The sequence below is a fragment of the Agelaius phoeniceus genome, chromosome 13, assembly GCF_051311805.1.
Source record: "Agelaius phoeniceus isolate bAgePho1 chromosome 13, bAgePho1.hap1, whole genome shotgun sequence".
In the NCBI taxonomy this organism is placed as follows: Eukaryota; Metazoa; Chordata; class Aves; order Passeriformes; family Icteridae; genus Agelaius; species Agelaius phoeniceus.
In genome coordinates this window covers 5,500,293-5,528,244 of record NC_135277.1, presented here as the reverse complement: position 1 = coordinate 5,528,244, position 27,952 = coordinate 5,500,293, and the positions used below count along the sequence as shown (strand labels likewise).

The following is a 27,952-nucleotide window of genomic DNA, read 5'->3' as shown; positions in this document are numbered from 1 at the left end:
ATTTGGTGCAGGGCATAGGTTTATGTCTTACAATGGCACAGGGGGAACAAAGTAATTCCAAAGATGTGTTAGCAGTGGCTTCTCACCTTCAGTCCATCATCGACTTGCAGATGAGAGGTCTGAGTGAAATAAAATCCTGTTTTTCACTGCAATGTGGCCAAAGTCTGAAATGCTGTAGTAACTGAGCCTTTCAAGAGCGCTCCTCTTGGGAAAGATCTGATGTGGATTGTTGGAATGCAGAAGCTTGGGCTGCTGCTGGTTTATTACAGCTTATCCCAGCCAGCATCCTATACTCAGTGTAGTAAAGAATTGCTGGAAATGTAAAGATCTAGGACAAAATGTATATATATGTAGAGAGATTTTTATAGAATATTATGGCCCTAATGTTACATAGAGAAATTACTCAAACTGCTCTTTCACAGTTTGGCATCCTAATCAGTCCAATGCAAGTTATTTGCTGGGGTTGACTCTGGCTCCCTGCCCCACCTGGGTCGTGCACTGGACACACACCTTGTGTCACCTCCACTGTGACCCAGTGGAGCTGGCTCACCCTGTCTCCAGATCAGATAATCTGCCCATGAATAATGGAGAGCTGAGTGGCCAGCAGAGACGTGTGACAAGTGCCACACATAGAAGAAGAAACAAAAACAACTCACTTACATGCCTAACAACTTCACTGAGCTCCCCAGGGCTCCTCTTCTCTTTCCTTACTGTGATAGCTGCCTCTCAGGTATCTTCCTTAATCTGTTCTAGCATCCAGATGTAGCAATCTACTTATCCACCTTCCAAAGTGTCTGCAATTTACAGCATATCTGACTGCACTGAGCACTGCAAAGGGGTCATTAAATTATTATTGTGAAGCAGAGAACAGACAGTGTCCAAGAACAGGAATGTTGAGAGGGATTGTGTTTTTTTTCCTTACAGCACATTCAACTGGACGGTGCCTTTCCTCTCTGTCCTGGCCTGCTTGGTCCTGGCAGCAGCAACAGTTATTTTGTATTTTATACCACTGAGGTACATTGTTTTAATCTGGGGTAAGTACTCCGCTGGGTCTCATTTGTATGAGATAAATACAATATATGTCTACAGAGTGAAATCAAACAAGCTTTAAACGACCTGTTACACAGACAAACAAGTGCTGTTGCTTAGAGGTGAATAAAGATGTTATGAACTTCTTAAAATTACCATTTCTCCCCCCTGGGTTATCCGATAATTTGCTTTTCTTAGGGTTCTTTATAAGTTTCCAACAGCACCACAAGAAGAGCATTAGCCTAGATAAGCTACTTTCAGTGTTATTATTCTTCTGCAGGAAAGTAATTAGCTTCCTGGTGCTGGAGCTCTCCAGCTGGGAAATGGTAGGAAGTGGACAAGATGTGTTTGCAGAGCTGGACCATGTAGATTTGGACCCTGGGAGCCTTTTGGGTCTGAGTATCCTGGCAGTCAGGACAGGCTGTGCCCAGTGGGAAACACTGAGCATCTCCTTTTGTCATGGGTCAGAAAGTATTTGTATGAAGATACATACAGAGGAGCTTTTAAAAAGTAAAACTTTCCTGGTGGCATTATGAAGAAATTTAAGGTCATATTTCACAGAAGGAGATGGCATTCAAGGGCACAGGACTAAGAGGAATGGCTTTAAACAGCAAGAGGGCAGGTTTAGATTAGATACCAGGAAGAAATTCTTTCTTGTGAGGGTGGTGAGCTCACAGAGAAGCTGTGGCAGCCCCATCCCTGGAAATGTCCAAGGCTTGGTTGGACAGGGCTTGGAACAGCCTGGTCTAGTGGGAGGTGTCCTGCCTGTAGCAGGGGGCTGGATTAAGATGGTTTTTAAGACTCCCTCCAAAACCATTCTATGATTCCAGCTGCTGAAGGATTTCTACGTCTCCAAATGACCTCCTGTCTTATTTAGGGTGCTAACTTTTATCTCAGCCTTGAGGTAGAGAGGTGTGGAGAGCACAGCGCAGGTAAGTCCTCCCTGAGCTGCAGAAGCTCAGCCCTGATGTGGCTCTGAGTTGTAGGGACCCCCTGTGACCCCTGGGGCTGAGCCATCAGCTGCTGTCTTGGCTGTAGAAAAGGGAGGGAATGAGAAGGTGGCATTAAAAAAAAAAAAAGCCATTCTTGGGCAACAGCAACAAAGAAATAAAGGATTAAATCAAACAAAAGAAAGGGCAAAAAGAAAGGGGAGAAATTGCTGGGAGTAAAAAGTTCAGTAACGAAATATTGTTGTTCTTGTATGGAAGACATGGTGAGTACATGAAAACTATACATCCATTCAACATCATCCAGAGTGACAGGGCCTTCAGATATGATACATGTTAAACAACTACCCTGTGGCAAGGGGTACCACCTCAAAAGACCTTATGGTATTTTCTGTTTTTTAAAAATCAGGTACACAGAAAATTGTGTTGTCATTTTGCTACAAGTATATGGCTTAAAAGCTGAATCTCAGATGTGAAGCAGGTACATTTCAGGGAGAGGAGAAGGCTGGAGCAGCCATCACATTTGAAATCACTTTCAGGGAAACCACTATGAGGTTTTGGACAGGGGCATGATGGAATTGAATGCTGTATTATGATCCTCAGGGGCAACCAACATTTGAATTTTTTTGCTATTCTTTAAAATGGGTTAGCTGATTTTCTTCACCTAGAAGACCTTAAGAGAGGCAAGAGAAGACCTTATGAACTTCACAATAACATGAACATTTCAGTCCCATGGATCTTCTGTCCAGACTAGGGACCACCTCTGCCAACTGAAGCTTTTCTAAGTCCATGGAGATGGACTGCTATTGCTGCAGTTCATAAGCCTAATTATTTACACAAAGATCAAATTAAAGTAAACCTTGTGATAAGGTTTTACATTGTCCCACAGCATCATAATATGGACAGTTTGGTCAATGTGGCTCTGCAAAAAGGGGATAAGCCATGAGGGATGGGGAAGGGAAGCTTTCATTTTCTGAAGAGATGGAAGGAAAATTTTTCCCAGTTATTTTCAGAGCTTTCCAGTTGGTCATGTAGGATAGCAGATTTAACAGCACACTTGGCTTTCATTGTGTGTATTCTCCCTGTAGTATCCCCCAGAATGAATTCTTGCTGCAGTCACTTTTCACCACGTTGTTGGCAGCACATGGTCCCCAAAGTAGAGAAATACCTTTATCAGTGATGTCCTCTACTTCCTCCAGGACCCACTTGTGAGTGATTCCACGTGACAGGGAACATGTGTGTGGCTTTAAGTCTGAGGCACTGTTTTCACACTAATTTTTACTTGTGAATTCCCTTTCCCTTTCTCACCTTGCCTGAACAAATTTAGAAGGAGGGAGTAGAAAAGGCTCGTATTATTTTGTTTGCCTTTATTTTTCTTTAATTTTTTTCTTTTTTTATTTTTTATCCTAGGCATAAATAAATTTACTAAGAAGCTTAGAAATCCCTATGCCATCGACAATAATGAGCTACTAGATTTCCTCTCCAGGGTACCATCTGATGTTCAAAAGGTAAGTAATGAATGGCCACAGCCAACAGAGGCAAGGAGTGACACTGAGAGCGGCTGGGTGCTCCCTTTGGGAATACAATACCAGAGACTTTTGAATAAGGGAGATAAGGAATCTGGGGAAAATCCACAAAAGGAGGGGGGGAGAGAGAGTGTTAGAAGAGAGGGGAGCCCAAATCCTTTGTCAGAAGGATAAAATGATTGAGGAAAAATTATCCTGAAAAGACCTACTTAAAAATGATCTGGAAAATCACTCAGCGTGGTTACTGAGCTATGGTTTTCGTCACCTTTCTGCTCCGGTATTTGTGCAGAGGGAGGAGAAAAATAGTCTCTTTGATAGAGATAACCATCCAAAAGGATTTGCTGAATTCTCCTCTTTCTCAAGATAGAGGGAGGAATGGGGGGGAATTATTTCTGTGACATTGTGCTTGAGCTCCAGGCCTCCTTTGGACAATGCCCTGCTCATCTTTTTCTTTAAAGGAAACCCTGACATGTGTTTAAAATACTCTACAGTTGATCAGATCAATCTTCTACCATTATGGAATTATAAGTTTTAATCTAACCAGAATCTATCCTCCCTCAGTTTCAGTCAAGTCTTGTCTCTTCTCCCATTTCTTTGAAACAACAACATTGTCTTCAGCAATCTCGCCTATCTTCCTGGAAATTATTTGAACAATAAATCCTTTCGAATGTCAAGATCTGTTTATTTCTCTTGGAGGAGGGAAAATAGTCTTGCTGGGTAATGAAGCCACACAATATAAAGGATTCTTTCTTTTGTTTTCACCGTCTGGAATCTGTGTCCCCAGGCCCTGATCCTGATGCCCAGGATCCCTCTGACATTGTGCCTTTCTCTGTGGCATTTCCCTGTGAGGTGCTGCTCACTGGGAATAAGGGGATCACAATCTTACCCATAGTGACTTGATGCTGTTGGAGACAGAAACTGAATTGCTCACGTGCAGTGTTGGGTTTTCCAACCCAAGCAGGGTTGGAAAAAGCTTCTTTATCTCAAGAGGCCACCAGACTGGTTGGTGGCAGCACTAATAACTGGAAAGCAATCTCACCGTGGACTGGTGGGAGGAAAAAAACACTAAACAGGAGCAATCATAAAGCCATTAAGCTTCAGTGTATTTTTATTTGTTGTCATTGCTCTTATAGAGGCCACTGGATTTGCAGTGATGGTTTGCATATGCCCTTTAAATGTTTATGTTTAAAGATAAGCTGCTTTTCTATTTATGCTTTATTTAACATTTACACTTACAACATTTCCTTGAGTGGTTTCTATCATATTGGGATCCTTTGAGCTCTCCAAGGAAAACGATCACCATTTTCTATGGGAGGAATGATAAAAGTTCCTTGGATGGGACAAAACTTGGAGTTTTCCACTAGTGCTGAAAATAGTGACAGCCACACACTTCAGGGGCAAGTCATCCATGGAAGCTCCAAAGCCCTTCTGCCTGCTTTGTTCTGTGTGCTACCAATGCATTCAGCATTTCACTGGGGTGCTGCAGTGAGTTAGAAATTACTCCTATCTGTACAGTACCCCTTTACAACCACATGTCTTGGACAGAAGACAGAGGAGGAGTGAAAAAGATGGCATTTTCAGCCAAATTTTCCCCATGATTTCAGTGGGAATACTTTTGTCTCACACAACAGACAATTTGAAGATTACGCCATCCTTGACAGCTTACCACACATGTTTTAATCATTATATTGTATATGAATTTGTTTTGAAAGGTGGAGGTAGCTTTGTCCAGTTTCTATTTAGGAGAATACTTTCCTTTTTTGAAATTATTAAGTATTTCAGCATCCCAGGGTCTGTGTATGGTTTTGACAACTGTCATCTTACTGTCTATTGGGATCCACTTGAACTGAGACTCCTGAGAGAAGTTTATTAAACTAATAGGTTAATGCCAGAAAGATAAGAAAAACAACTCCCAAACCAAAACAAACCCAAAAAGATTTCTGAAATCAGGTAGAACCCCATGTATCTCATTAGAAAAATCTGCTTTTAATATTTTTGTTTCAAGAAATGATGCATGACTTCTCAAATCCTTCCTGCAATTAATCCCCCATGTTCCTGTGTTTAGAAAATGATTCATTACTTTTGAACCTTCCTTAGTTTCCCTGGGTTTGTCCTGGGGGAGCCATTAACACGCGCTGCAGTGAGCTAGAGTTACCTAAGTGCAAACGTCATGCCTGTTTGTTTTTACAGGTGCAGCAGGCTGAATTGAAACCATCCAGCAGCTCCAGCCCCATCAGGAAGAAGCGGAGCACGCTCTAGGATGCAGCAGGGTTTGGGAATGCAGCACCTCCCTCCCTGCACACACGTGTGCACACACTGCACCCCTCCCCTCCTCATGCTTCAGAACAACACTAGAGTCACTTGCCACGGACTTTCTCGTTCTTGGAAGATGTGGTTTTTGATAAACACTTATCTTGGGTTTCTTTTCTGGGTTGTCTTTTTGGCATGGAATCCCAAAAAAGAGCAAGGTGAAATGTGAATGATTTTGTGGGATGGGGAGGAGAATGGAAGAGGATGGTGCAACTGCACCTTTTATTTTTCTTTTTTTTATTCCCCCCTTTGATTGTAGAGACAAGGCTGGATGTGGCAGCACTCCCTGTGTTATGTAGGAAGAGATAATTCTGCTTAGTGTAGCAGATCAGCTGAGCTGATGTGAGGAGATGCTCTGAACCAGTTTTTAACATATCCAACAGATTTACATTAAGATATGAAAGCTATTCTTTTCTGAGTTAAATCACTGTGCCTAGAAAGGTTTAAGCTCTGAATTAACGAGTCTTTGATACCCATCTTCTGTTCAAGCAGTGTACATTTTAAAAAGTTTTTTATCATAATTAGCAGAAAGAGCTAGGAGCTCCAACAGTATCTCAATATTTCATCCTGCACTTGTGGGTTTTCCTTTTTCCTTTTTTTTTTTATTCTTTTTTTTTTTTTTTTTTTTTTTTTTAAGCCCAGCCTGTGGTTAACTCTTTATATACTGGAATCATCGGAGATCCATTGCTGGCAATGGATGCATGAAAACCTTATGCCATGAAAGGATTAAGAGAAAAGGCTAACTCAGTGACCTGAAAAGACTCTGTTGGCTTGCCTTTTATAATTCCATCTCATCAGATATTTTCAGCATAGCTGTTGTTTTCCTGTCTAAATCCAGAGGGGTCAACACTACAGATCCAAGAGGAAAAGAAAAACCAACACTTTACAACCTTAAAGAAACAAGTGCTTGTGCAGAAAGAGAGCACGTGCCCAAAGAAGTGGTTGTGCAATAGGGTGCAGGCTTTGGTCCACCACTGGTGTCTTCTTGCAGTCTTTCCTGGTGGTTCACAAGGAGAGGACCCAAAAGTGAAGTCAAGTGGAAACAGCAATGGAAAGACAGAAGAAAGGACCCCATTTTGTGTTCTGTGGAGAATGTGATTTTTGGCTTGCTTACCAATCTTTTAGCAATTGTGCACTTGCTTAATGTATTTCAGAAAGTGAGCATTAGTCAGGTTGTTTGACTGGGGAAACTAAAACACAGAATCATGTGTAAAACCTGCTTAATTTTGCTGATACTGCAGCCCTCGGTCCTTTAGGTGCTGTGGGACATTTTGGGAGCGATTTGTCACCACAAGTCATTGGCAGCATGAGAGCTGGATTTGTTGCTTATGATTCTCAGGCAGGGATTACCACCAGCATTCCCTGAGGTACTTGACAGTACAAAGAAATGCAGAAACCTGAGAGATAAGATTCTTTTTTGTAAAAAAAAAAAAAAAAAAAAAAAAAGGTAGAATGGTTAAAACCTTGCTTATGGATTTGTGATCCAGATGGAGTTGTGTGTGGTTCCATAGCACAATCCTTGTGGGCTTGTTCCAGAAATCTGAAGGAGGAGGAAAACTAACAGCAGACTATCTTCCACTGGGTTATTAGGAAGATTCAGTAGTTTTTCATAAGTTTATTTTTCAAAGTCCCACTGTGCCTTTGAATAAGGACAGGCACATTTTCATATACTTGATTGGCTAAAGAATGTATTTTGCTTATGCAAAGCTGTGTGTAGCTGCAAATGGAAGGATTGAGGAAAGATTATCCTGGTTTAAAAAGCCACAAAAATGCCTCTTTGTTTGCACGTGTGCTTGTGTACCCATGCATATACAGAGTTGTGTATAAAGAGTACATGTATAATGTATTTGTAGGCGAGTGTGTGGGGGAAAATGGGTGAATATACAGATTTAAAAACCTTGAAAATGTTTATGAAAAATGCCAAAGATTCTAAAGCTTATCATCTCGCGTCTGTTCTTCTTCATTTTGTATCTTTCCCGGCATGTCTCTCTGGCTGAGCCAGATCTCTGCATGATTTGATTTACTTCAACTTAATGAAGCTGGTTGGAAAGAGCCTTGTAGAAATTACAAAATCTCCAGTAAATCTCCTTCTTGTACATACAATAGATGTCCACGGAACCCTTTTGTTAAAGCAGTTTCTCAATCTTCTCTGTAAACAATGCCTCATTGTCTCGCTTCAAACTATCATCTGGTTTATCATACTGTAATCTTGTCATTTTGTAAGGACCAAAGTCAGGCATATTTAAGCAGGCGTGTGGGATCTGATCGCTGATTTGAGTGAAAACATTCAACTGCAGGGAAAACTGTTTATTTATTCAGAAATTCAGATTGATACTTTAATACTTTAGAGGGTTTTTCTGTAGGTTTTTCCACGTGGAACTGATTTCTGTTCAGGAGACAGGGTGATATCTTTTTCTTTTTTTTTTTTGTGTAGATATGTTGGGTTTCAGAATAATTTGTGTTAATTGTTTTGCTGGAGACATACCAAATGAAGGGATTTGGATGGTCCAGTACCTATATATGTTGTGATGAGCTCTTTGTTTTGATAAACGCTGTTTGAAATGCAATAAACATTTGAGGTTAAGCTGATGCTTTTAATTTGTCTGGATTAGGAGATATGTTTCACATTCTTTGCAAAATGCTGTGCTATAATATTTAGTATCTGACTAGGTAAGCAAGGATATCCCTTGGCAGTGCAGTGTAACCATTCACACTGGAGTTTGCCTGGAGTAAGGAGTGTAAGTGCATCTCCTGCTGCAGCAGGAAATGAGGTAAAGCCTCATTTTCCCATCAGACCAGTAGTGCACACCAGGAAGGAATTTGGTTCCTCTGATACCCTAACTGAAAAATTGACAAAATACATTCTAACCAAACCTTAACCTTTAGATTTTCCATCCTTTAAGTAAGCTGATAGAATGTTTTGGAAATGGTATCTTTGGTTTGGAGACTATGGCATGTGTTAGTAGTGAATGCTGTTCTGATTTTAATATTGTGTGTTGTTTTATCTGTAACGCTCCATGTGTCAGGGCCCTGGTGCATCTATCCCTGTAAATCTCACAGAGGCTTGATAAGAATACCTGCTCCTCTGCATCCTAAGAGTTACCAGCTCAGAAGGAAGCTGAGATACTCCAAATTATTGTTGGTTTGTTGCAGATAGAGTGTTTTAATCATTCTCGAATTTGGGTAAATTAAGCCAGGTGAAATATGATTTTGGGACAAAGAGAGTTTATCAGAGGGGAAGACCCTCAGCAGTAACTGAGTAATTCAAGGTAAATGTGAGCAAAGGATATATTTATGATTAATGTAAATATTCACTAGCATTTAGAAATACTGTTGGAGTGAAAACAAAAAAAGTCTCTTGACATTATAGCATTTTCAATCTACTTTTCTCTGTGATGCTTTGACTGAGAACAACACAGCATTTCAAGAGAATTTAGAGGGTCATTTTGTTTTGCATGAAAGACGTGCTCATCTGACATAAATCATGAAACTGAGCACGGGGAAGCAGGAGATGGCATCCAGGTCTCAGTGTTTGCAACAGCACCAGCACCTGGGCAGGCACGAGTTCAAATTCTCAGCGTGGCTTTAACCTGAGGGCTGGAGATTCTTGTTAAATTTTACGTGAACGAGCGTTGCCAGTCAGTTCCTGTGCCTTGGATTGAACACCTGCAAATTCCCTCTTGGCTGAGCATGATGGTGTGCCTCTTGCAGGGGAAGAGAGTGAGAGCTGGAAGACTTGCTGGTGTAAAATTTGTGCTGATGTCCTAGAGCAACCAGCCATCTAAGCTCTTGAGGACTTCTTGCAGAAGGAAGGTGGGGCAGTCTCATGCACTGGGCACATACATTTGATTCTGGGTCTTACAGGGTCAGGTTTAGATGGTCAACAGATCTTGCCTCTCACTCTTAAGCATTGTCTGCTAGGATGGCTCAGCCAGCACATTTAAAGAGTGGCTTTCAGCCCGAGAAGGAAGCAGAAGTGGCCCTCAGTGGTTTGGGGCATAGATGGATGGGTTTGGGTAGGGAGGCTGTGCTAGGGAATGCTTCCCCAGGGAACCTAGGGACTGCTGAGCTGGGGATCTCTCCTCCATGCTGGATTTCTTGTGATCAGACTTTCAGCAGATGAAAGAATGAATTTTTTTGCTGTTGATCTCTGCATTTTGGTAAGTTGCTCTTATGGTGGGATAAAACATTGAATGTTGAGCTGTCATCTACAAACTGAAGGTGATAAAACCCTAAGGACTTGGGCCTGCCACTTCAAATGCACGATCAGCCTCAATTCCCCTTCAGTCCCAAAGGATCCAAATGCCTTCAGGACAGTGCAAAGTCTGCTCACCAGTAGTGTTACAGTAATGCCTTCAGATACTGGTGAATACTTCAATTTCACACTCAGTACTCGTAAGTGAATATAAGGGGGAGTGTCTTAGTGACACTACTCTTTATTTCTACCCTGGGTATTTTTTTTTCAATGAGATCACATGAAAAGAAACAAACCAAATTATTTCTATTTCTTGAGCAAACACTGCTACTTCTATCCTAGCTGCTGTATGTGGAATATGGGATTTGACTGGTCTTTGGTCTCTCACTATGATGATACCTTGGGTTTTAGCTTTCTATTTTTTTTCTTTTTTAAAATTTTATCCTGCTTTGGTGTGTGGGTCTGGGTTTCATATGAGGGGATAGTAAGATGTGCATTTTCATATACAGGGATAAGGCAATTGATTTTTTGGGCCTGTATCTGTACACAGCTAAACCACATATTTTTCACTTGCTCAGTACTGCCACCTCCCAAAGTAAAGAATATCTCTCATCCTCATTTTCAAGAGGAGATGCACAGTGGAAAGAGCATATGTTCCTATAGACAAAAAAAGCCTGTTAGATTCAGTGACTTGTGTGCTAAATTTTGCTTTGATCATGGCTGTCTGCTTTCTCCCTCCATCTTCTGTCTGCCCATGGTCGGTTTGTTCCAGAGTGAGTATCTGAAACCACACAGCAGCTACAACCTGAGAAGAAGGGCTGGGAGGGGGGTGAAGTCTCCCTCCAGCCCTGGCAATAGATGACTTTACTGAAAGTCAATGCCATTCCCTTGCATTTATCACTGCCACTCTTGCTCTGCATATTTTTGGTATTCGCCATGCATTGTTAGCAGTGATTGTCATGTAATTAAATCACTGCTCATCACAAGAGCCTATTTTTATGCTGAGATAAGCATCAGAAGTCTGCTGCAGCGTCCCCCAGATCAATAAAGATGTTCCCTGTAGGATTACAAATAGTCTGGGGTTGTACAGGGCACTAGAATTAATTAGGAATGATTTCTCTTTTTCTTTTTTCTTTCAATACATTTTTAATTGTTTATCCATTTTCGATGGGCTTGTTTTTAACTCTGCTGTGCTGGCCCAGATGCTTCTGTTCAGACTTTTTCAGTAGGATATGATACCAATTTGGGCAATACCATTTGATGTAAGCAGTCACAATTATCATCATCTTTCCATAGCCATGTGTGACTGTTGCTTCAAAATATGTTTTTGAGTGAGGTGTTTGCATCTCAGGCTTTGCATTTGAGATTACAGTTAAATGGGTTTATTAAATGATTGAACTTTGAGATCCAAGCACAATGAGTAACCTTCAGGTGCTACCCTGAAGATTTTGGTGTTTTGATCAGAATGCCAGAGGGCAAGCGGAGAAACTCGAGCCATTTGCCCATGGTCACAGAGCAAGCATGTGGCAGAAAAAGCAGCATAGATTATTTTGATTTAGGCTTTCTTAGTCTCAGCTGTCCACTTCCCTTTGCATTGTTTTTACATTTTGTCCTGTTTGTGGGAAAAACTGGTTGTACCACCCTCCTCTGATCCATAGGAGCTGTGAGGTGTGAGACAGAAGCTTCTGGAGAGTTTCCATAAGCAGAGTGGGACAGTCCATGAATGGATGAGGCATAGGGAAAGTGAAACTCTTCTTTTCCCCTCCCCTTGAGTCAAACAGCTGAGTGGCTTGTCCTTCTGGTCCAGCATCATCAGAAATGGAAACAACTTCTGCTGTGCTGGTGAGAGTGTGTTTGCCCTCTCTAAAGCACAGGGAAAGAGCAGCTTCCTTTCAGAGAGTAGAAGCAGTGTCAGGATTCCTGTAGGTAAATATAACTTCCCTGCATGGAAAAACAATGAACAGTTGAGGTTTTGCACTGGCATTGCTGTACTAAAGTGGTGCTCTTCATGAGCTGCACCTCAAGTGCACTGAAATCACTGAAATCAAATGCCTGTGGAGCTCAAAGGTTTTGGATCAGTCTTCAAAACTCTGTGAGAGGGATAAAGAGTGGCCAAATTTGCTGCTGATAAACTAGTTGCCCCTAATGCTGAGAGGATGGTGATGCCCTGAAAGAGGATTCCTCACAGTAACACAGCAGTCCACGGAAATTATTCTGGTAGTGTTAGGATCAGTAGACCCCATGCCCAGGTCCACTATAGGAGAGAGGAAATACTTTAGTTTAAACCCATTAAGACCCAAACTATGTGAGTTTACTGCATCACAAACCAGCAGAAAGTGCCTGTGCCCAGAGCATGGTGTGATGCAGCTCCTGTCAGGCCCCCCAAACCCATCTGCCCAGGGTTGGCATGGGGCAGCACAGAGGATCTTCAGTTTCTGTACATCTCTAGGTTAAAAGCTTGCTGAGAACACTCTGAATTAACCTTTTTTTCATAGAATCAGTCAGGAGAGGGCTCCTGCACAGGTCACATTCTGCAGCAGGGGCTTGTTCTGTCCTCCCCTACATCATTGAGCACTAAGAGTAGAAAGTGCACCATTGTTCTGCTTGTGCCAGCAGAGCCTGGATGATTCCAGCACTTGTTCTTGGCTCACCCCATGTAATAGAAAATTCACTTTTACCTCTTTTCCACTTGCCAGCCCCCTCCTTCTCCAGAGGGAAGGGGTTCTGGGGGATTTTGTTTGTCCCCTGAAGCTCTGCAGGGCTGCTGCCCACCAGAGGCAGTGCAAGGTATGAATGTGCTCAGAAAGTGAAGGGTCTGTGGAGTGGGATTTTGGCAACTTTTCTATTGCACATGCAGAGTGTTAGGCTTCTTTGCAGGGAAACTCTTTCCAAAATTATTTTCCGTTTTCTCACGTGTTCAGTCATTTCCATCATCACAGTGTGACCTGGATTAAGGTAATTCAAAACAGGACATTCCTGTAAAAGCCTCAGAATTTTTTATGAGAAATAATTCTTCCTATTGCCAGATTGTAAGGTGAGTTTGTCCATTTTTTTACTCTTATTATTAGAATTCAGGTGTATGAGATAAATTTAACACTGTCATACATTTTTTGGGGAATGGCTGGCATCCATGCTACGCTGAAATGCTCAATGCCATGGAAAACTGGATGACTTAACCAGAGAGGGAAGTACACTGAGATTTTCAGTGGGCATTTGCCTTAAATTCAGTGAGCTCCATCCCAGTCCTGCTGAAGTCAATGCCTTTTTCCAAAATCAGCCCTGGACACCCTTGCTGAGTGGTGACCTCTGTGGCAGTTGCACAGTTGCCTCACAGATAATTTGCAAATTGCCCATGAGCAGTGCAAACGTGTCTGGTATGGTGCTAATTTCCTGGCAAGGTCTGGGTACACGGATCCCACACTCTGCTCCAGGGGTGCTCCAGCCATGCCCAGCAGCCAGTGTGAAGGTTTGATTTCGATGCAGCATGTCAGGGATATCTGATGGATGGGCTCAGCCTCCTTTTCACATGTGTTTAGGGATCTCCAGCCAGGCCAGAATTTGCCAGATGACCACAGTGGGGAAGGCATCAGAAATATTTCCGTAAATATAACCCCTCCACAGCCCAAAAAATTTATCTAGTTTGTGCATGGGTGTTACAAAACCCTTGTTCAGGGCTACAGGAAGTGGCTGGACATTATCTGTCCTGTATTCCGGCTGGGTTTATTTTGGGGTGGTCAGAAAGGAAATCCTAGTGGAGAGGCTGGTGGAACATTTTTGTTGAACTGATGTGAAAAAGAAAAATACCTGGCCATTTGAAAGGGTTTGAACTCTTAGCATAAGGCTCTGGGAGATGGATGAATGGTCAGAGGGAGGTGACGGGCGGGTCAGAGGTCCTGTGGCATAACTCATCACTGTGAGAAATCCCTGTCTCCCAGTGAAAGTCTAAGGACTGGCTGGCAGCAGCGTGATCTGTGGCAGCCAATTCATCAGGAGGATTTCCCGTCTGAATATGCAGATGTGTGCACAATTATTTTACCTATCTTCACAAACAGAGCCCGTGTCCCTGCGCGCTTAAATAAATCTTGGCACTGTCCTTTCCAGGAGGCATTTTGGGTTCAGCCTGGTTGCCTGCATCCTGCAGAGTTTTGTTCAGCAGAGTCCTTGCACACAGCCCGTCTCCTCTTCCCTTTCCGCTTCCCCTTCCTCCTCCTCCCATCCCACTGCAATCACTGCTGCCCAGACCCATCCTTCACTTGCACAAAACTGATTTCTGTTTATGGAGCAGCTGGCAGCAGCAAGGCTTGAGCACTGAGCGATGACTAAGAAACAAGCCCACTTTTCCCTTAGCTGTCAGGAGCTTTTAGAAATAACACCCTCCTCTGAGGAAGTCAGAATAGCAACAGGAAAATAAGTAAAACCTATTATAAAACAGTTGTCCAAGAACTTAGGCACGGCGCGGGGTAGAGATCAATATGCTGTGAAGGTTAAATCTATTTTCACACTGTGTTCTATTTCACAGTTTAATGGTGTTTTAATGTGTCTGTCACTGAGCCCCCTTCATGTTATGCAGGTAGAGGCTTTACAAAGGAGAAATAACGTTGGCTTTACAAGCTTCACAGTAACATCTTATTTACCAGCTGAGATCTGGCGCTTTCCTCTCTGGTGGTACACCAGGACTATTTTATTTTATTTTATTTTATTTTATTTTATTTTATATTTTATTTTATTTTATTTTATTTTATTTTATTTTATTTTATTTTATATTTTATTTATTTTATATTTTATTTTATTTTATAATTTGTTTTATTTTTAAATTTAATTTTTTTATTTTATTTTTACATTTATTTTATTATTTTAATTTTATTTTAATTTTCATTAGTGTTTTATTTTATTTACTACTTTTTATTTTTTTAGAAGCCATAACATGGTGTTACATTTGCAGTAATTTTAGATGGCTTTTGGGGAATGCCTGTAGGGTTGGGAGCAGCAGGAGCATGTGTGTGCTTGTGTAGAAGGGACAGAAATATCTACTGCTGTTTATATAAGCTAAATACATGGAGGATATGCAGAATTCCCAAGCTTGAGTTTGCATCCAATTCACAGTAGTATATCTGAGTGTTTTAGCTTGAACTCAGCTGATGCTGGGATGTTGGATCAGGTTTGGTAACAGCATGGAGGACAAAGTAAATGTTCTGAGAGAGGATGGGGGAGAAGGAGGGCTGATTTCAGTGGAAAGGATGGAAGGGTAGAGGGAGCAAAGGCAAAGAAGGAAGTGAGCTATAAAATCCAGGGTATGTGCAGTGCTAAAGCACACAGTCCTGTCCTCTGTGTTTGGGGTGAAGAAATTTATATTTCTAATGCTCAACTCGCACTCTTTGTTTGGAAGGGGAAGGAGGGAAAAAAACAACACTGTTCTGCTTTAATTATCTCTCTTGAACTTCAGCTAGGGAAGGGAGAGGTTGGGATAGCCTGGTCCAAGGGCGCCGCTGGCTCTGTGCTCCCACTGGGGAATGGGGCAGCAGATGCTCAGGTGTGCTGACCTGCCCAGTGGGGCTGCTTTGAGAAACCTCCCCTGCCTGTGGCTGAGCCAGCAGCTGGACACTGCCCCTGGCATTTACAGCCCCTGCAGTCTGTCAGGGCTGCACACACCTGGGTTTGCTCCACTGACAGAGTCAGGGGAGCCACAGCCAAGCAGCTCCTCTGGTGAATCTGAGTGCCTGTGTTTGCCACAGGAACTTGCTCCAGACATCCTCGTGTTGTGACTGAGGTGTGGAACTGGGGGAGGACAACCTGCTCATGCCAGTGGCTTCTCCTGTGTGATCTCTCTGCCATCTTTGCCCTCAGCAGCTCCCTTGCATCCTGGGAGAACACTCTCCTTTGCCTCATTGCCTTCCCACCTCTCTCATCCTCTGCTCCCTCAGTTGCTCTTTACCCTCCTCTTCCTTTGTCTCGCAGCCAAATGACTTAACTCTGCACAGCCTCCTGGGAGGGGTAGGCTGTGAGGGGGGAGATATGATATTAAATCTTCTTAGGAGCAACTTATTAAAAACCTCACGCTTCCCCTCAACTGGTCGCTTTGCCAGAGTAAAACCCTTTGCTCTGCCCAGGTCTACTGAGGGCAGATGCTTGTTGGAGCGTGAGTTTTTAGACTTGCAGAGCATTGACTTGGCTTAACCTGTGTATCCCACCACAGCAGAAATGTCTGCATTGTGTGTTTTGGCTTTGGTGTGCTGCCTGCTCTGAGTTCATCTCTTTCCCCCCTTCCGCTTTCCATTGTTGGAACAACAATCTTCTGCTGGATGCAGAGCTCAGCCATCCCTGTATTGTGGGGCCAAAACAAACTCTCTGCTAGCGTGTTTTCCATCCTCCACAAGTTAAAATACCAGTGCTGAGAGCAGCTGCCCTCCCAGGTGGGGAGCCTGTTATCCGAAAATCTGACGACTTGACTTCATGGGGCAAGACTTTCTCTCAAGCAATGCTGTTATTAATTTATATCCTTTGGAGGGCTCCAGTGGTTCCCTCCCCAGCCACCACAGCCACCAAAGTGCAGCCTGGTGAAGTGAAACATCACCAATGTTCTGTGTTGCAAGCTACAGTGCTGAGCACTTGCTTTGTCCATGCTTTCCAAATGGATGGAAACCTCTGAGAAGGTCAGGGCTGGGGACAGAAAACTTCAGGGAGACACAGTCCCATAGGGCTGCCAAAAAATAGCTTCAATCCATTTTTATGCTTCAATTTTCAAGTCCAATGTAGTTAAGGATGGTTGTCACCCAATACCCCTTTCTCAACATCCTAACACATTCACATCTGGCCTTCTGTGAAATGGTGAGGAAATAATATTTTCTACTTGGTAACAGAACCTGTTTGAATCTTGTGTCTCTGGGTTTTAGTTTGTTTTGGTTTTTTGCACTGTCCTTTACAGTTTAAGGGTTGTTTCACTTGTTTAAGGGTTATTTCACCTACTCCAACCACTAGATCAAGTTCATGAATATCTGAATTACAGCCTTGAGTATACACTTTGAAAATTCATCCAAGTGTGATCACCTCTCTGAAAAAAGAACTGGATACCTGTTATGGTTCTAATATTTAGGGACCAAATTTATGCAAGTATGCTACCTTAAAGGCAGAGTTTTTGATTAAACTGGAAATTTGAAAAAGCTGCCTGATCAAGTGCCTTTGACATTTAATGTTCATTTTTAGAAGTAAAACTTTGATGCCTTGGGCAATCCATGGCCAGGTGCCTTATATCAGGTGTTGGGGTTTTGGAAAAGTGACAAAAGCCACACTGAAGCAGAAATGCTTCATTGTTAGAAACTTTCTTTCCTGCTTTACAGAGGAGACCTAAGGGAAAGAATGCTTGGTTTTTTGTCTTGCTGAAAATAAACTTTTACAGAGATCATTAATGCAATAATATAGTTTGTTTGAAACCTCAGATTTACTGTGGGTTTCCTCATGAAATATTGAAACACTGAAATCACAGATTAGAAATAAATATAAAATTAGAGACAGGAAGATATCCCAAGTCATGTGAATTTTAAAGAAATTATTAACACACAGGGATATGATAGTTTAGTGTTGGTTAATTCTTATTTATAGAAGCTACTGGAGGATTTTCTAGTGTGATACAATTAATGTTTCTAGTGGCTGAGAGAAGAGTTTTGCTTCTCCTGCTGGGAGAAATTCAACATTCCCAGGGGATGGTGGCAGAGAGAGGCTTCAGAGATCTGCACAGCTCCTGGAAAAGAAATGGGTCTGGATGCTCCCAGAGAGGGGGAAAAGAGAATTACTGAGCACCAGCCAGGGCAGAGCTCGTGGTCCTGTCCAAAGAGAGAGCTGTGCAGGTTTGCTGGCACAGTCCATAGCAGTTAATCGTTTTTAGAGTATAATTTACATTTTTTTCCTTTACCTATTCTGTTGATCAAGATTGGAAAGTATTTTTCAGAACTTTGTCAAATGAACATTTGAAGATGATAAATGATGTCCCATGGAGACCTTGTCCTGATGGATTTTCATGAGCAACCTGAAATGTCATGGTCCTGGACTCTGAGGTAAAGTTCTTCAGCTGTTCACAGCCAGTTCCACTTGCATTTCATGTAATATCCACTTGTGGGGATTGTCTACTTGTGGAGATTTTGGGTTTCTTGAGCACATTTTTGAAGTCATGTTTCTGCCACTGATGTTAACTAGTGGCTGCTCATATTTACCAATGTCTAAAATTTTCTCACTTCACATAAAATTCTCTCCCCGTAAAATTGACCCTATAAAACACCCAAGATGCATCAGCACCCCTGAAGCAATTTAAGTGAATCGAAATGTCTAAAAAACATTGTTTAAAACCCTCACCTAGACCTGATACTTTGTGATATTTAGTGGAGTATATACACTGGAGATACTTATAAAGATAAAATCAGTTCATAACCTGATAATAAGTACTGTGATACAAATTTATACATTTCTCTGAAATGCTGAGGCCTTCTTGCCATTTCTAAATTGGAAAGTCACAAACTTAGTTATATGTTTTATTTACATCCCCAGCTACGTTTTATTGCAAGACTTTGGAAAATATTTTGTAACAGTGCAATAGTTCTGACAGTAAGTCAATGTAAGATATCACAGAAAAAAAATTCTCAACAATTATCCTTCCCACCCAAACCTTTTCTTAGAAGCAGTATTAGAAAACTTTAATGGCATTTTACACCCACCATAGGCAAAAAGAGTTTTTTTCATTGACTTGACGGGAAGAAATGTTTAACCCCTTAAGTTTTGCATTTTCAGAGAGGAGTAGTTGAGTTGTTGGGGGATTTTGGATTGAAACTGAGTTATAATAAACAGGACCAGCTCCATTTAACCTGAATTGAGCAGCTCCACAGCTGAGGTTCTCTTTCTCTGCTTGCACCCTCCTCTAAAAATATCTGCCCAGGTGCCTTTGTGACAAAACAGAATCCAGTGATTATAAAGAAGTTGCTGCTGTGCTGCAGGCGATGCAGAGGCTGAAATGTGATATCCTGGCCCTGACACAGCTCCAGCAGAGCTGTCAGAAAGGTCAGGATTTCAGTGACGTGTCTGTGCATTTCCAGTACCCGCTGCACTCCCTTCTCCTGCTCTGTTCCTTCCTTTCCAAACCACTCTGGAGCAGGCACATCCTCTCAACAGACCTCCCTGGACTAACAAATGTAGGTAATAAATAAGTGGGGAGAGTTTTGAAGTCAGAAATTTCCTTCAAAGCCTTGGGGATGTATTTTGGAGCATGAAGCCCATTCTGGATCCTTGAGCTTTCTCTCACAGCTCTCTTATCCGTGCTGAAAATCTTGTACCTTTTCTTTTTTTAGAAGATTTGCTAATTCTCTTCTCACCCTCTGTCCCCATGCCAATTCTTCTCACAGTTGTTGCAGTAAATGACACATTTACAAGGTGTGATTGACCAGGTTCAGGTCTGAAATTCAGTACATTACATCTAAAACTCTGATTCATGACTGCAAAATTATATCAACTCAAGTGCAAATTAGATAAGCTCAGGGATACCAGTTCTCACCTGAATTTCAGCCTCACTTAAGAGCATCAAATCATTGTCTGCACCTCTGCTGTGGGAACTCAGTGTGGGCTGCAATATCTGTCTGAGGAGCTGGAGATGCAGCAGGGTGAGCTCCTCCTGAAGTGGATCTGACCAGATTGCCCAGGTCACACGAGACAGCTGTGACGTGTCTGGGGATCAGGTTGTGGCCTTCTGTAACCATGATATCATCCTTTTGAGCAGATTGCTGATTTTTGTTTTTGCCACTCACAAACCCATACAATGTTAACAGTGGAGATAAGGATTTCTCTATAATTGTGAATCTGTGAGAATGGGCTTGATCTTCACACCAGATTTTTTGGATGTACGTCCATATTTCCTTTCAGGTTCACATGTTTAATGGTTTATTTGAAACCTGTTGTATACTTTTTATCTTTGTCTTTAGTGAAACATTTACATTTCTTCAGTGAACACTGAACAAAGTCACAACAATTAATAAACACTTAAAAAAAAAAGCAAAAATATCCCCCATATCCACATCCATAGCCAGTCATTCCGAGCAATTTTTTTTTTAAAACATATATTGCTACATCCTCTTTATTAATGCTATTTTTTTCCAGATTTGGTCTTCAGGTCAAGCTGGACTTCACTGTGTTGTGGACCCATCTTGCAGCTCTGCCACCTGATGCCCAGGGATAGAACAGCCAAGAGCTCCTGCCTGGAAGCAGGTGATGGACTGGAGCAGCTTTTATCCTGCTGGTGAGTGTCCTGTATAATGAAGTGTGTGTGATGACATGAAACACCTTATTTTCATCCCTTACTTTGTCCATTTTTGCTTGCTTCTGAACTTGGTAATGATTGCAAAGCAGCAGCTGGGAAAACAGTCACATCTCAAATAATACATGGAGGATTTTAGGCATTGCTGAAATCAAAAGAAGCAATGGGCCAATCTCAAAGAAATCACCTGCAAAACATCAAATGGCCAGAAGGATTTTAAATGGCCATTTATTCCAGGAACTGGTAGCTTTTGTGTAATCATACTTAGATGTATCATCAAGTTCAGAGGGAGAAGTCCCACTCTTAGGAGGAGTATTAGTAAACAAACCAAGGGACATGGGGAAAGGTAATGCCTTTTATTTGACACACTAATCTCAGTTGTGGGCAAGGAGACAAGATTTCAAGTATTGAAGCCTGTTGTCAGGGCTGAGACAACACACGTTCAGGACTGATCATGTCTGATTCTACCTCAGCAGATACAACCACTACAAGGAGCTGCAGATCTCTTTTAGTGGGAGTTTCTACTGCAAACACAGTTCTTCAATTAAATTCTTTAAGAATGAAGAATTATTCACAGCTGCTGGATTATGAACAGGACACAGCCTAAAAATGAAGCTAACTTTGACTTTCAGTCTGTTTCTTAGCAAACTGGTCATGTGTGTTCCCAGCAGGATTGCTGGAGTGAAAGTGTCCACTGTGTTCTGGCCCAGTGTAATCTGCATTTCTAATTAGGGCTATTTGCAAGTCCAGTTATCTGACACATGCAAATACCAAATAATAAAGCAATGAGAAAATACCAATCTGCAATGAAACCTTTGTTTTAAATTTCCTTCTTTTATCTTCTCTCATATAAATGTCGAGTCCACAAAGGATGCCTTGGCAATGGCACTCACTGCTACAGAAGGCTGGGGCACTTTTGGTTGTTCTGATCTGCTTTCCCTCTCTAGGCAGTTCCCCATTTGAGCAGGGGTGTTTGATAGAAATGGCTCTGTGTGCTTGTAGATCCTGCTGGTGTGGGACAGCTCAGCACCTTGCAGGGCTGGGTCTGCAGCTGCAGCTTGGCATTCATCCACCTTAAGGATCCTTCCCTCTTGGAGCTCTCCATGGTTGGTTCAGGGGCTGGGCAGGAGCATCACTGTGTTCAAAACCAGAGCTTCCTAAATTACTCACTTTTCAGGTTTCCAGGCTTTGCTCTCTAACCTCTCTTGGAAACAGAAGTGGATTTTGAAACTCCTAAAACAGTTTATTCTTCCAGCCTTTTTTTTTTTTTTCCCAGATCTTTTTCTTTTCTCATAATTTGACACATTTTTGCAAACAGTCTCTGCTTTCACCTGAAGTCTCACATAGAAACTGAGCTTGTTTCACCTGTCTTTCCACCCTTCCTGCTTGGTACCTCACATCACTGGCTTTGGCTCTGATGTTTGCTGCCCATGTACCCCACTCTTGAAGCCCCAGGCTGGCTGAGAGGCATCCAGCCTGCCCCACTGCTCAAGCTGGGTACCTCTGATTTGGGAACTGCTCTGAGACAGGAGAAAATGAAGTGGAAGCCAAATCTCCAAAGGGGTGAATTGTCAAGGGAAAAGTGCACTATCTAACATGATGTATACATTTGTTGAGAGTTGCAACAGGTTGGTCTAAATCATGAATTGCTTTTAAAAAGCAAGAAAATTTCAAGCTGTGGGTTTTTTTAGGCTCCTTCTCACTGCTAAACCTTTAGCAGTCCCTTCTTTCTATTATTCATGATTTCTCTGCTGTTCTCATAAGAGGTTCATGATGATTTTTGATTTTAGAAGACAGCGCTATAAAAAGCAATTAAAAAAGTCAAAATATCAATAGACTTGTGATATATAACCACAAGACTTGGCAATACTTCATTTTCCTTCAGATTTAGTGTCGTCTTCTCATGCACAGGTTTTCTCAGATTTCTTTTGTGAGGAAACAAGACTGGAGCTCCGATTTTGCTGGGCATAGAATAGAAAGAAGAAGAGAGGAACAGTGGACCTCTGCTGTGATGGGGAAAGCTCATTTTTGTCTCAGTCCTTTGACTGAGTAAATGTTGGCTGGATGGAGGAGCTTGCTCTTGTGGCCAGATGGAGGAAAGCTGGAATTAGGATGTTTAACCTAAGAGCTCTTTTCTGTGAAGAGATAAGAAACAAAACTGGAAGGAAACATTCAGAAAAGAGGTAAATAACCTGTGAAGTGTTTGGTATTTGTCCTGTTTGGGCTGTTTTGTCTGTTCATGGTTGTATTACTCTGTCCATCCTTTGTTTTTGTTGCTCCCAAGGTGTATCCAACACAGCACCATTTGTCCCTTTCATGATTCCCTCTACCCTTTGGCACTACAATATGCAGAACATCTTGGTGAACAGGATGAGACATAGATCCATTTTAGTAATTTCTCACCTTATGCCTCTTTCCATGGTCTAAAATTCAGCAGGATCTCATCTGTGGTGTGATTCATAGCCAGGAAGACAAGAACACAGCTGGAGGCTGCAGTATGCAACAGGTATGAAAAGGAAGGGAAATATTTTATGCTGCTTTTATCACCAAAAATAGATCTGTAAGACCAATGATGGAAACCATCAAGATTAAATACAAGCAAGGGAGAGCACAGGTGAATCTTACTCCTTTATTAGCTGCAGAGAAATAAATGTTAGGGACACATAATCCCAACCTGTGACATGCAGCTTTTATTTCCAATATAATATTAAAACAACAGCATGGAAAAGGAGAATTTCCTTCTTCTTCCAGCCACTGCGGAAGCCCAAACCAAGACAAACCACATGTGACCCTTGGTAGGTCAGACCTGAGCAAGTCTCACCCACTCTGCGAGGACAGGGAGAGCCCAGCTCCCCTGCCCATCACAGGCAGCAGCACTGGGTGCATGGGGGTGAAGAATTCTGAGATCCTCTGATGGGAAAGGTCAGGAGAGCATCGCCGTCTCTTCCAGGAGCTCCAGCACCGAGGGGAAAAATAAATCACACAAAGCTTAAATAGGAAACCACAGCTGCTGTCAGATTAAATCTGTTACAAGTGCATTCCACTGCCTTGCTGAACAGTGTTTTATTTCACACCTCAAAATGTGAGGCCCGGTGCCATGGACTTGCTCCTTTTTCCCTATTCCCCCTAGATGACTTAACAAGCTGAAAGTGCAGCTGGAAATTAATGCTTCCTGTCTTTTTAAATAATGTGACATTGAAATCTTGGTATTTAATGCGTTGGCATTTAGCATGCCACAATATTTCAGTTACTTTGCAGTGGTTGGGGTGCAGAAGTGTTATTACAGCTGTTCTGAAATTCTGACAAAGAGGTGCATTTCTCTCTTCTTTTTTTTTTTGTTTCTTTTTTCTCTACTCTGTCCCACCATAATTGCTTTTTGCTGCATCTCTGAACCGTAACCATGGCGATCTGCCACATTCATCAGAGGACCCTCTTGTTGTTTTGCTTGTGTGAATGTAAGAAGGGGAAAAAATATAAAAAATAGAAAGAAAAAAGAAAGAGGAGGCATACAATATTTGCAGAACTTTCCCCAAAAAAGCACAGATTTTTTTTTTTTAATCCCCCTCCTCCTGTTTTTTTTTTTTTTCCCAAAGACAGAAGCTGCATTGGAGAAGTGGCCTGGCCAAAACACCAAGGACTTGTTCATAGCCTAAAAAAGGGAGAGGAGGAGTCTGGGTCTGGAGGTGTCACTGTGGAGAACAGGCTTCGATAACTGGAGCTTTCAAGCCATTGCCCCCTGAAAGGAGGAATTGTTATGCACAGAAAGGGCGCGAAAGGTCGACCCTTTTCCATTTCTGTCTGATGACAAGCTGGTCCTTGTTTGAAGAACAAGTTCATGCAGAACACCATTACCATAAACCCATGCCATTTCTGACTGGGGTAGGAGAAACTGCTTGGATCTGGATGGGAGCTGCCCTTGCCTCGGTTTGCTGGGTACATGGTCTGCTCCCTGCGCCATGGGTGGTGAGGAGGGAGAGATGCTGAAAGCACTGGCTGTGATGAGGCAGGCAAGGGGTGAAGGGGAAAGGAAATGTTCCTGCTCTGACATGTTTTTCTACATCTGACACCTTGGTGTATTTCTTTTTGACTGCTCCAAGGATCTTTGGAAATCAGCCTGGAGACTTTCATGTAGAGGGATTTGGGCAGTTCATCTTTGCTCATGTTCTGGAGCTACTTCAAAGGGATAGGAAAGTGTCTGACATCCAAAGTGTCCTTTGACAAGCTTTGCCCACCCAATCCATTACTTTTGGTGGACTCTTCAAGACACAAGGAAAGAAAAGCTAGCAGTGGTTGTCAGAGGGTCTTTGTGGGATCCTGTAGTGTGGAGCATGGGACACGTAACTTCCAGTGTCTGTCACGTGAGATGGCTGGGGATGAGGGTTTGGTGTCCTGCAAAACCTGGCTGGTTCAGCTGTAGAAGAGATTTGTCCCCCTGTAGAGGTAACTCAGCTCATTTCCATGGAGCAGAAACCTGACATTATTTTGCTATCCTTCGACATGACAGCCTGGAACAGAGTGATGAAGCATCTGTGCTCTGCATCCTATGGCAGCACTCACAGGGTGATTTTGAGAGATTTCCTAAATGTCCTTGCTGTGGCAGTCATCTGCAGCAATACCCAATTGTCTTGTAAACCGGTAGCTCTTGACACAAAGCTTCATCTGAATGAGTAATTGCATGTCCCAAGGCTGTAAGTTGTTGTAATCAGGGACTGGGCTTTGTTTTGGCTTTTCATCTTTTGGCACAGGAGCTCTGGTGTCTGGGACTTCAGAGCAGCAACAGGCTGGTGCAATTCACCCCCAGGCTGAGTTTGAAACTCCTTCAGTCTCATGTTTGTGCCCTGCCATGGCTGGGAGTGCTCACCAGCAGTGACTGTGGAGCTGTGGCAATTAGGGGAGCTTTTCTGCTCCTCCTTTGCTCTCCCTCAGCCAGCAGCACCTTCTCTAACTTCCTCATGCAGTGGAAGTTCCACTCACTTCCCCACCACCTCAGCAGTGGTTCTGGTGGGTCAAAACCTCCTTGTGTGCTGCCAGTGCCCCAGTTCCCAGACTGGGATCTCAGCACATGCCCAGCCCGTGTCTGAGGTTCCTGCCACTGGCCAAAGCAGGGCACACGTCCCTCCTGCCATCAGCACAGAAAGCCTGGAGGAGGCAGGAAGGTTCCCCAGGCAAAGCTGCTCATTGATGTGCCTCAGCCTGGGCATTTGCTGGCGAGGCAGAGCCACCAGAGCATTGCTCAGTGACCTGAGAGGTATTTGGTTAGAAAATGTCTGGTTCTGTTCTCGTCTGGGAGCCATTTGATCCGTCCCCAAAGACGCAGCATAGTGAAGGGCCTGGGGCCCTCCCATGGGTGACAATGGATATGTTGGGGTCTGCAGAGCAAACAAGGCTGTCTACAAGTCAAAAAGTCTTAGAGACCCGTTTGTAGGTGGGATTGTCAATACAGAATAACAAAGCGAAAAGCACTCCGGGCTAAATGTTATCAGAGATTATTTTTAACTTTATTTTTACTGTTTCTGATGTGTTCTTCAATCTGTCTTGTTGATGTTTATTTTTCTGTTTGCAGTAAGGGTCATATGTCATGCCTCCCTTGCATCAGGTGCCATACAACCATGGACTGTCCTTCCCACAAACAGTTCACAAAATCTTTTTCTGGGGATGAGCCCTCACTGGCTCTGCAGTCACTGACTTATACATGCCCTGTAACAGGAGTTTCTTTAGAGGCTGTAGGACTCCTTATTTCTCTCAGTTTTACCTCCTAATTGGAGGTAAAACAGGACATAAAAAGTGCAATAATATTTCAAAATATTTTCCATAATAAAAATTAATAATAATTAGAAATACCTTGAAATCCTCAAAGTATATTTATATTTAGATATTTAATATAAGGAGGCTTATTTGCCCTGGAGTTGTTTTCTTGCTTTCTGATCTTTTTTTCCACGGGCTTCCTTCACATTCCCTAAAAACCTGGGACCCAAACAATAAACCCAAAACAGGTTTTCAGTTCTCCATCAACCATAATGTAGAACTTTCAAAATGCTGAAAATTCCCTGCTGAATTCTGAAGCAGTGTTTATCTATGGAAGAATGTTCTGTGTGCTGTTTGCAGGGAGCAATCAGAGGACAAAGGTAGAACCTTTTTTATGAGTAGGACCTGCACTAAATCCTGTTCCACAATGTTCAGTTAAGGATTCATTGAGTACATGCCTGTAGATGTAGAAACCTACTAGTGAAAATATATATAAAGTTAAAGCTACTCGCTAAATAACTTGAAAAGAGGTCAATTAAGTGATGAGCAATAAAAAGTGAAACAGCAACTTTTCACTGAACAACTGTCTTAACTTTTTTTCACAAGGAAAATAGGACAATGAAGGAGCCATGTAAGGTCCCAGTTGACCATGTGAGGTCCATCCTGGGAAAATGCAGGAGCTCTGGGAATGCAGCATCTCATCTCAAAGAAAAATGGCCACAGGATGAGGTGGGCTTTGGAGATAGTTGTGAATGCGATACAAGCCTGAGGTGCCAATTTAAATTTAACATTTTTCCCCCTAGAAGTGAGTAATGTTTTCAGCTTCCTGCAGATGAAAAACAATAAAGAGATTCTACAGGGATGTGTCTTGGTGGGACTAGAAAGGTGCTGTTTCCATATTGCTGATCTCTGAGGGAATTGTTCCAGTGTAAGGTAGGTTCTGAGGCACAAATGACTTTCATTTTTCCAGCTCTATTTTGGTTGTTATGGCTGAACACAAAATAGGGCTCAGCAGGGCCATTTGGTGGAGCTGCCATAGGCTTGAGCTTTCCACACAGCAACACTGCAGCAGGCTGTGTGATGAGCACCACAAGCTGTAATGCCAGGTAGAGCAAATGGAACTCAGAGCTGAAAATTAAATATTTTTAATTAAAATCCACATCTGCAAGCCGCTCGCTGAGAGGCAAGGTTTGGCTCTGAGCTGTGCTGCCACGCTGGGATCACCAGTACCAGAGCTGGTGATTTCAGAGAGGCAGCCAGCAGATCTCACTGGTTAATATTTAAAAAGGTGCTGGTGTCCAATGGAAAATGTTTTGTGAAGTGCCCTGTCAGGAGTGATTGTATCTGCTTGTGAGTAGTGTCACAGGTGGGGAGCTCTCCCTTCTGTCAGGGGCAAGCCTGGCCTTGATGAAGGTTCCAAGATGTCTTGGAGCTCTTTTGATGCAATGGCCACTGAATTTGTTGTTATGCCAGCAGAGTGCCATGAGCTCAAACTAAGCCATCCTCAAAGTTCCTCTAAATTCCTCTGACTGCTCTTTCCATGGCCTTGGATAACATCTCTTGACCATCTCTCTGTTTTTGTGCAGGAGGAGGCTGAGGAGAGATGGAAAAGGTGCTGGTAGGGTTACCAAGCTAGGGGTTTGTCCTGCACATCCCACATGCCCCACATTGCTGCTGCCTCTCCTCTGGCCCCACTGCTGCCTCACATCATCCCCTGAGCAGGGCTTGTACCTCTCTGTGGTCTGTGGGGCCTTCTGGAGCTGGAAACACCTGCCAGGAAAGGTTTCATTTCACCATCTCTCTTTGTTTTTAATGGAATAACTGAATCAGTCTCACACCATCCTTCCTTATGCAGCTACAGAGGCAAGGAGGAGCCAATGAAGAGTTAATTACATTCCTCTGCACCTCTCTG

The 27,952-nt window shown here is 42.6% G+C and overlaps 1 protein-coding gene and 1 long non-coding RNA gene across 5 annotated transcripts in view; both read left to right on the top strand.

Annotated features, from left to right (window-relative positions):
• Positions 1-8,396, top strand: part of MCTP2 (multiple C2 and transmembrane domain containing 2) — a 125,070-nt gene extending 116,674 nt beyond the window's left edge. For all 3 annotated transcript variants that reach the window (XM_077185422.1, XM_054641957.2, XM_077185423.1), the window contains 3 exons: positions 925-1,034; positions 3,387-3,484; positions 5,693-8,396. In XM_077185422.1, the coding sequence (XP_077041537.1) occupies positions 925-1,034; positions 3,387-3,484; positions 5,693-5,761 (277 nt within the window). In that variant the 3' untranslated portion in view covers positions 5,762-8,396. The remainder of the gene's footprint in view (positions 1-924; positions 1,035-3,386; positions 3,485-5,692) is intronic.
• An 11,781-nt stretch (positions 8,397-20,177) lies between these two features.
• LOC143695157 (uncharacterized) lies at positions 20,178-26,761 on the top strand. 2 transcript variants are annotated; one of them, XR_013184121.1, is made up of 4 exons: positions 20,178-20,277; positions 22,207-22,478; positions 22,730-22,801; positions 23,889-26,761. It is a non-coding gene; the product is annotated as an uncharacterized LOC143695157 (long non-coding RNA). The 2 variants fall into 2 exon arrangements; XR_013184120.1 differs by lacking the exon at positions 20,178-20,277 and having other exon boundaries at positions 22,161-22,478.
• The last annotated feature ends 1,191 nt before the right edge of the window (positions 26,762-27,952 follow it).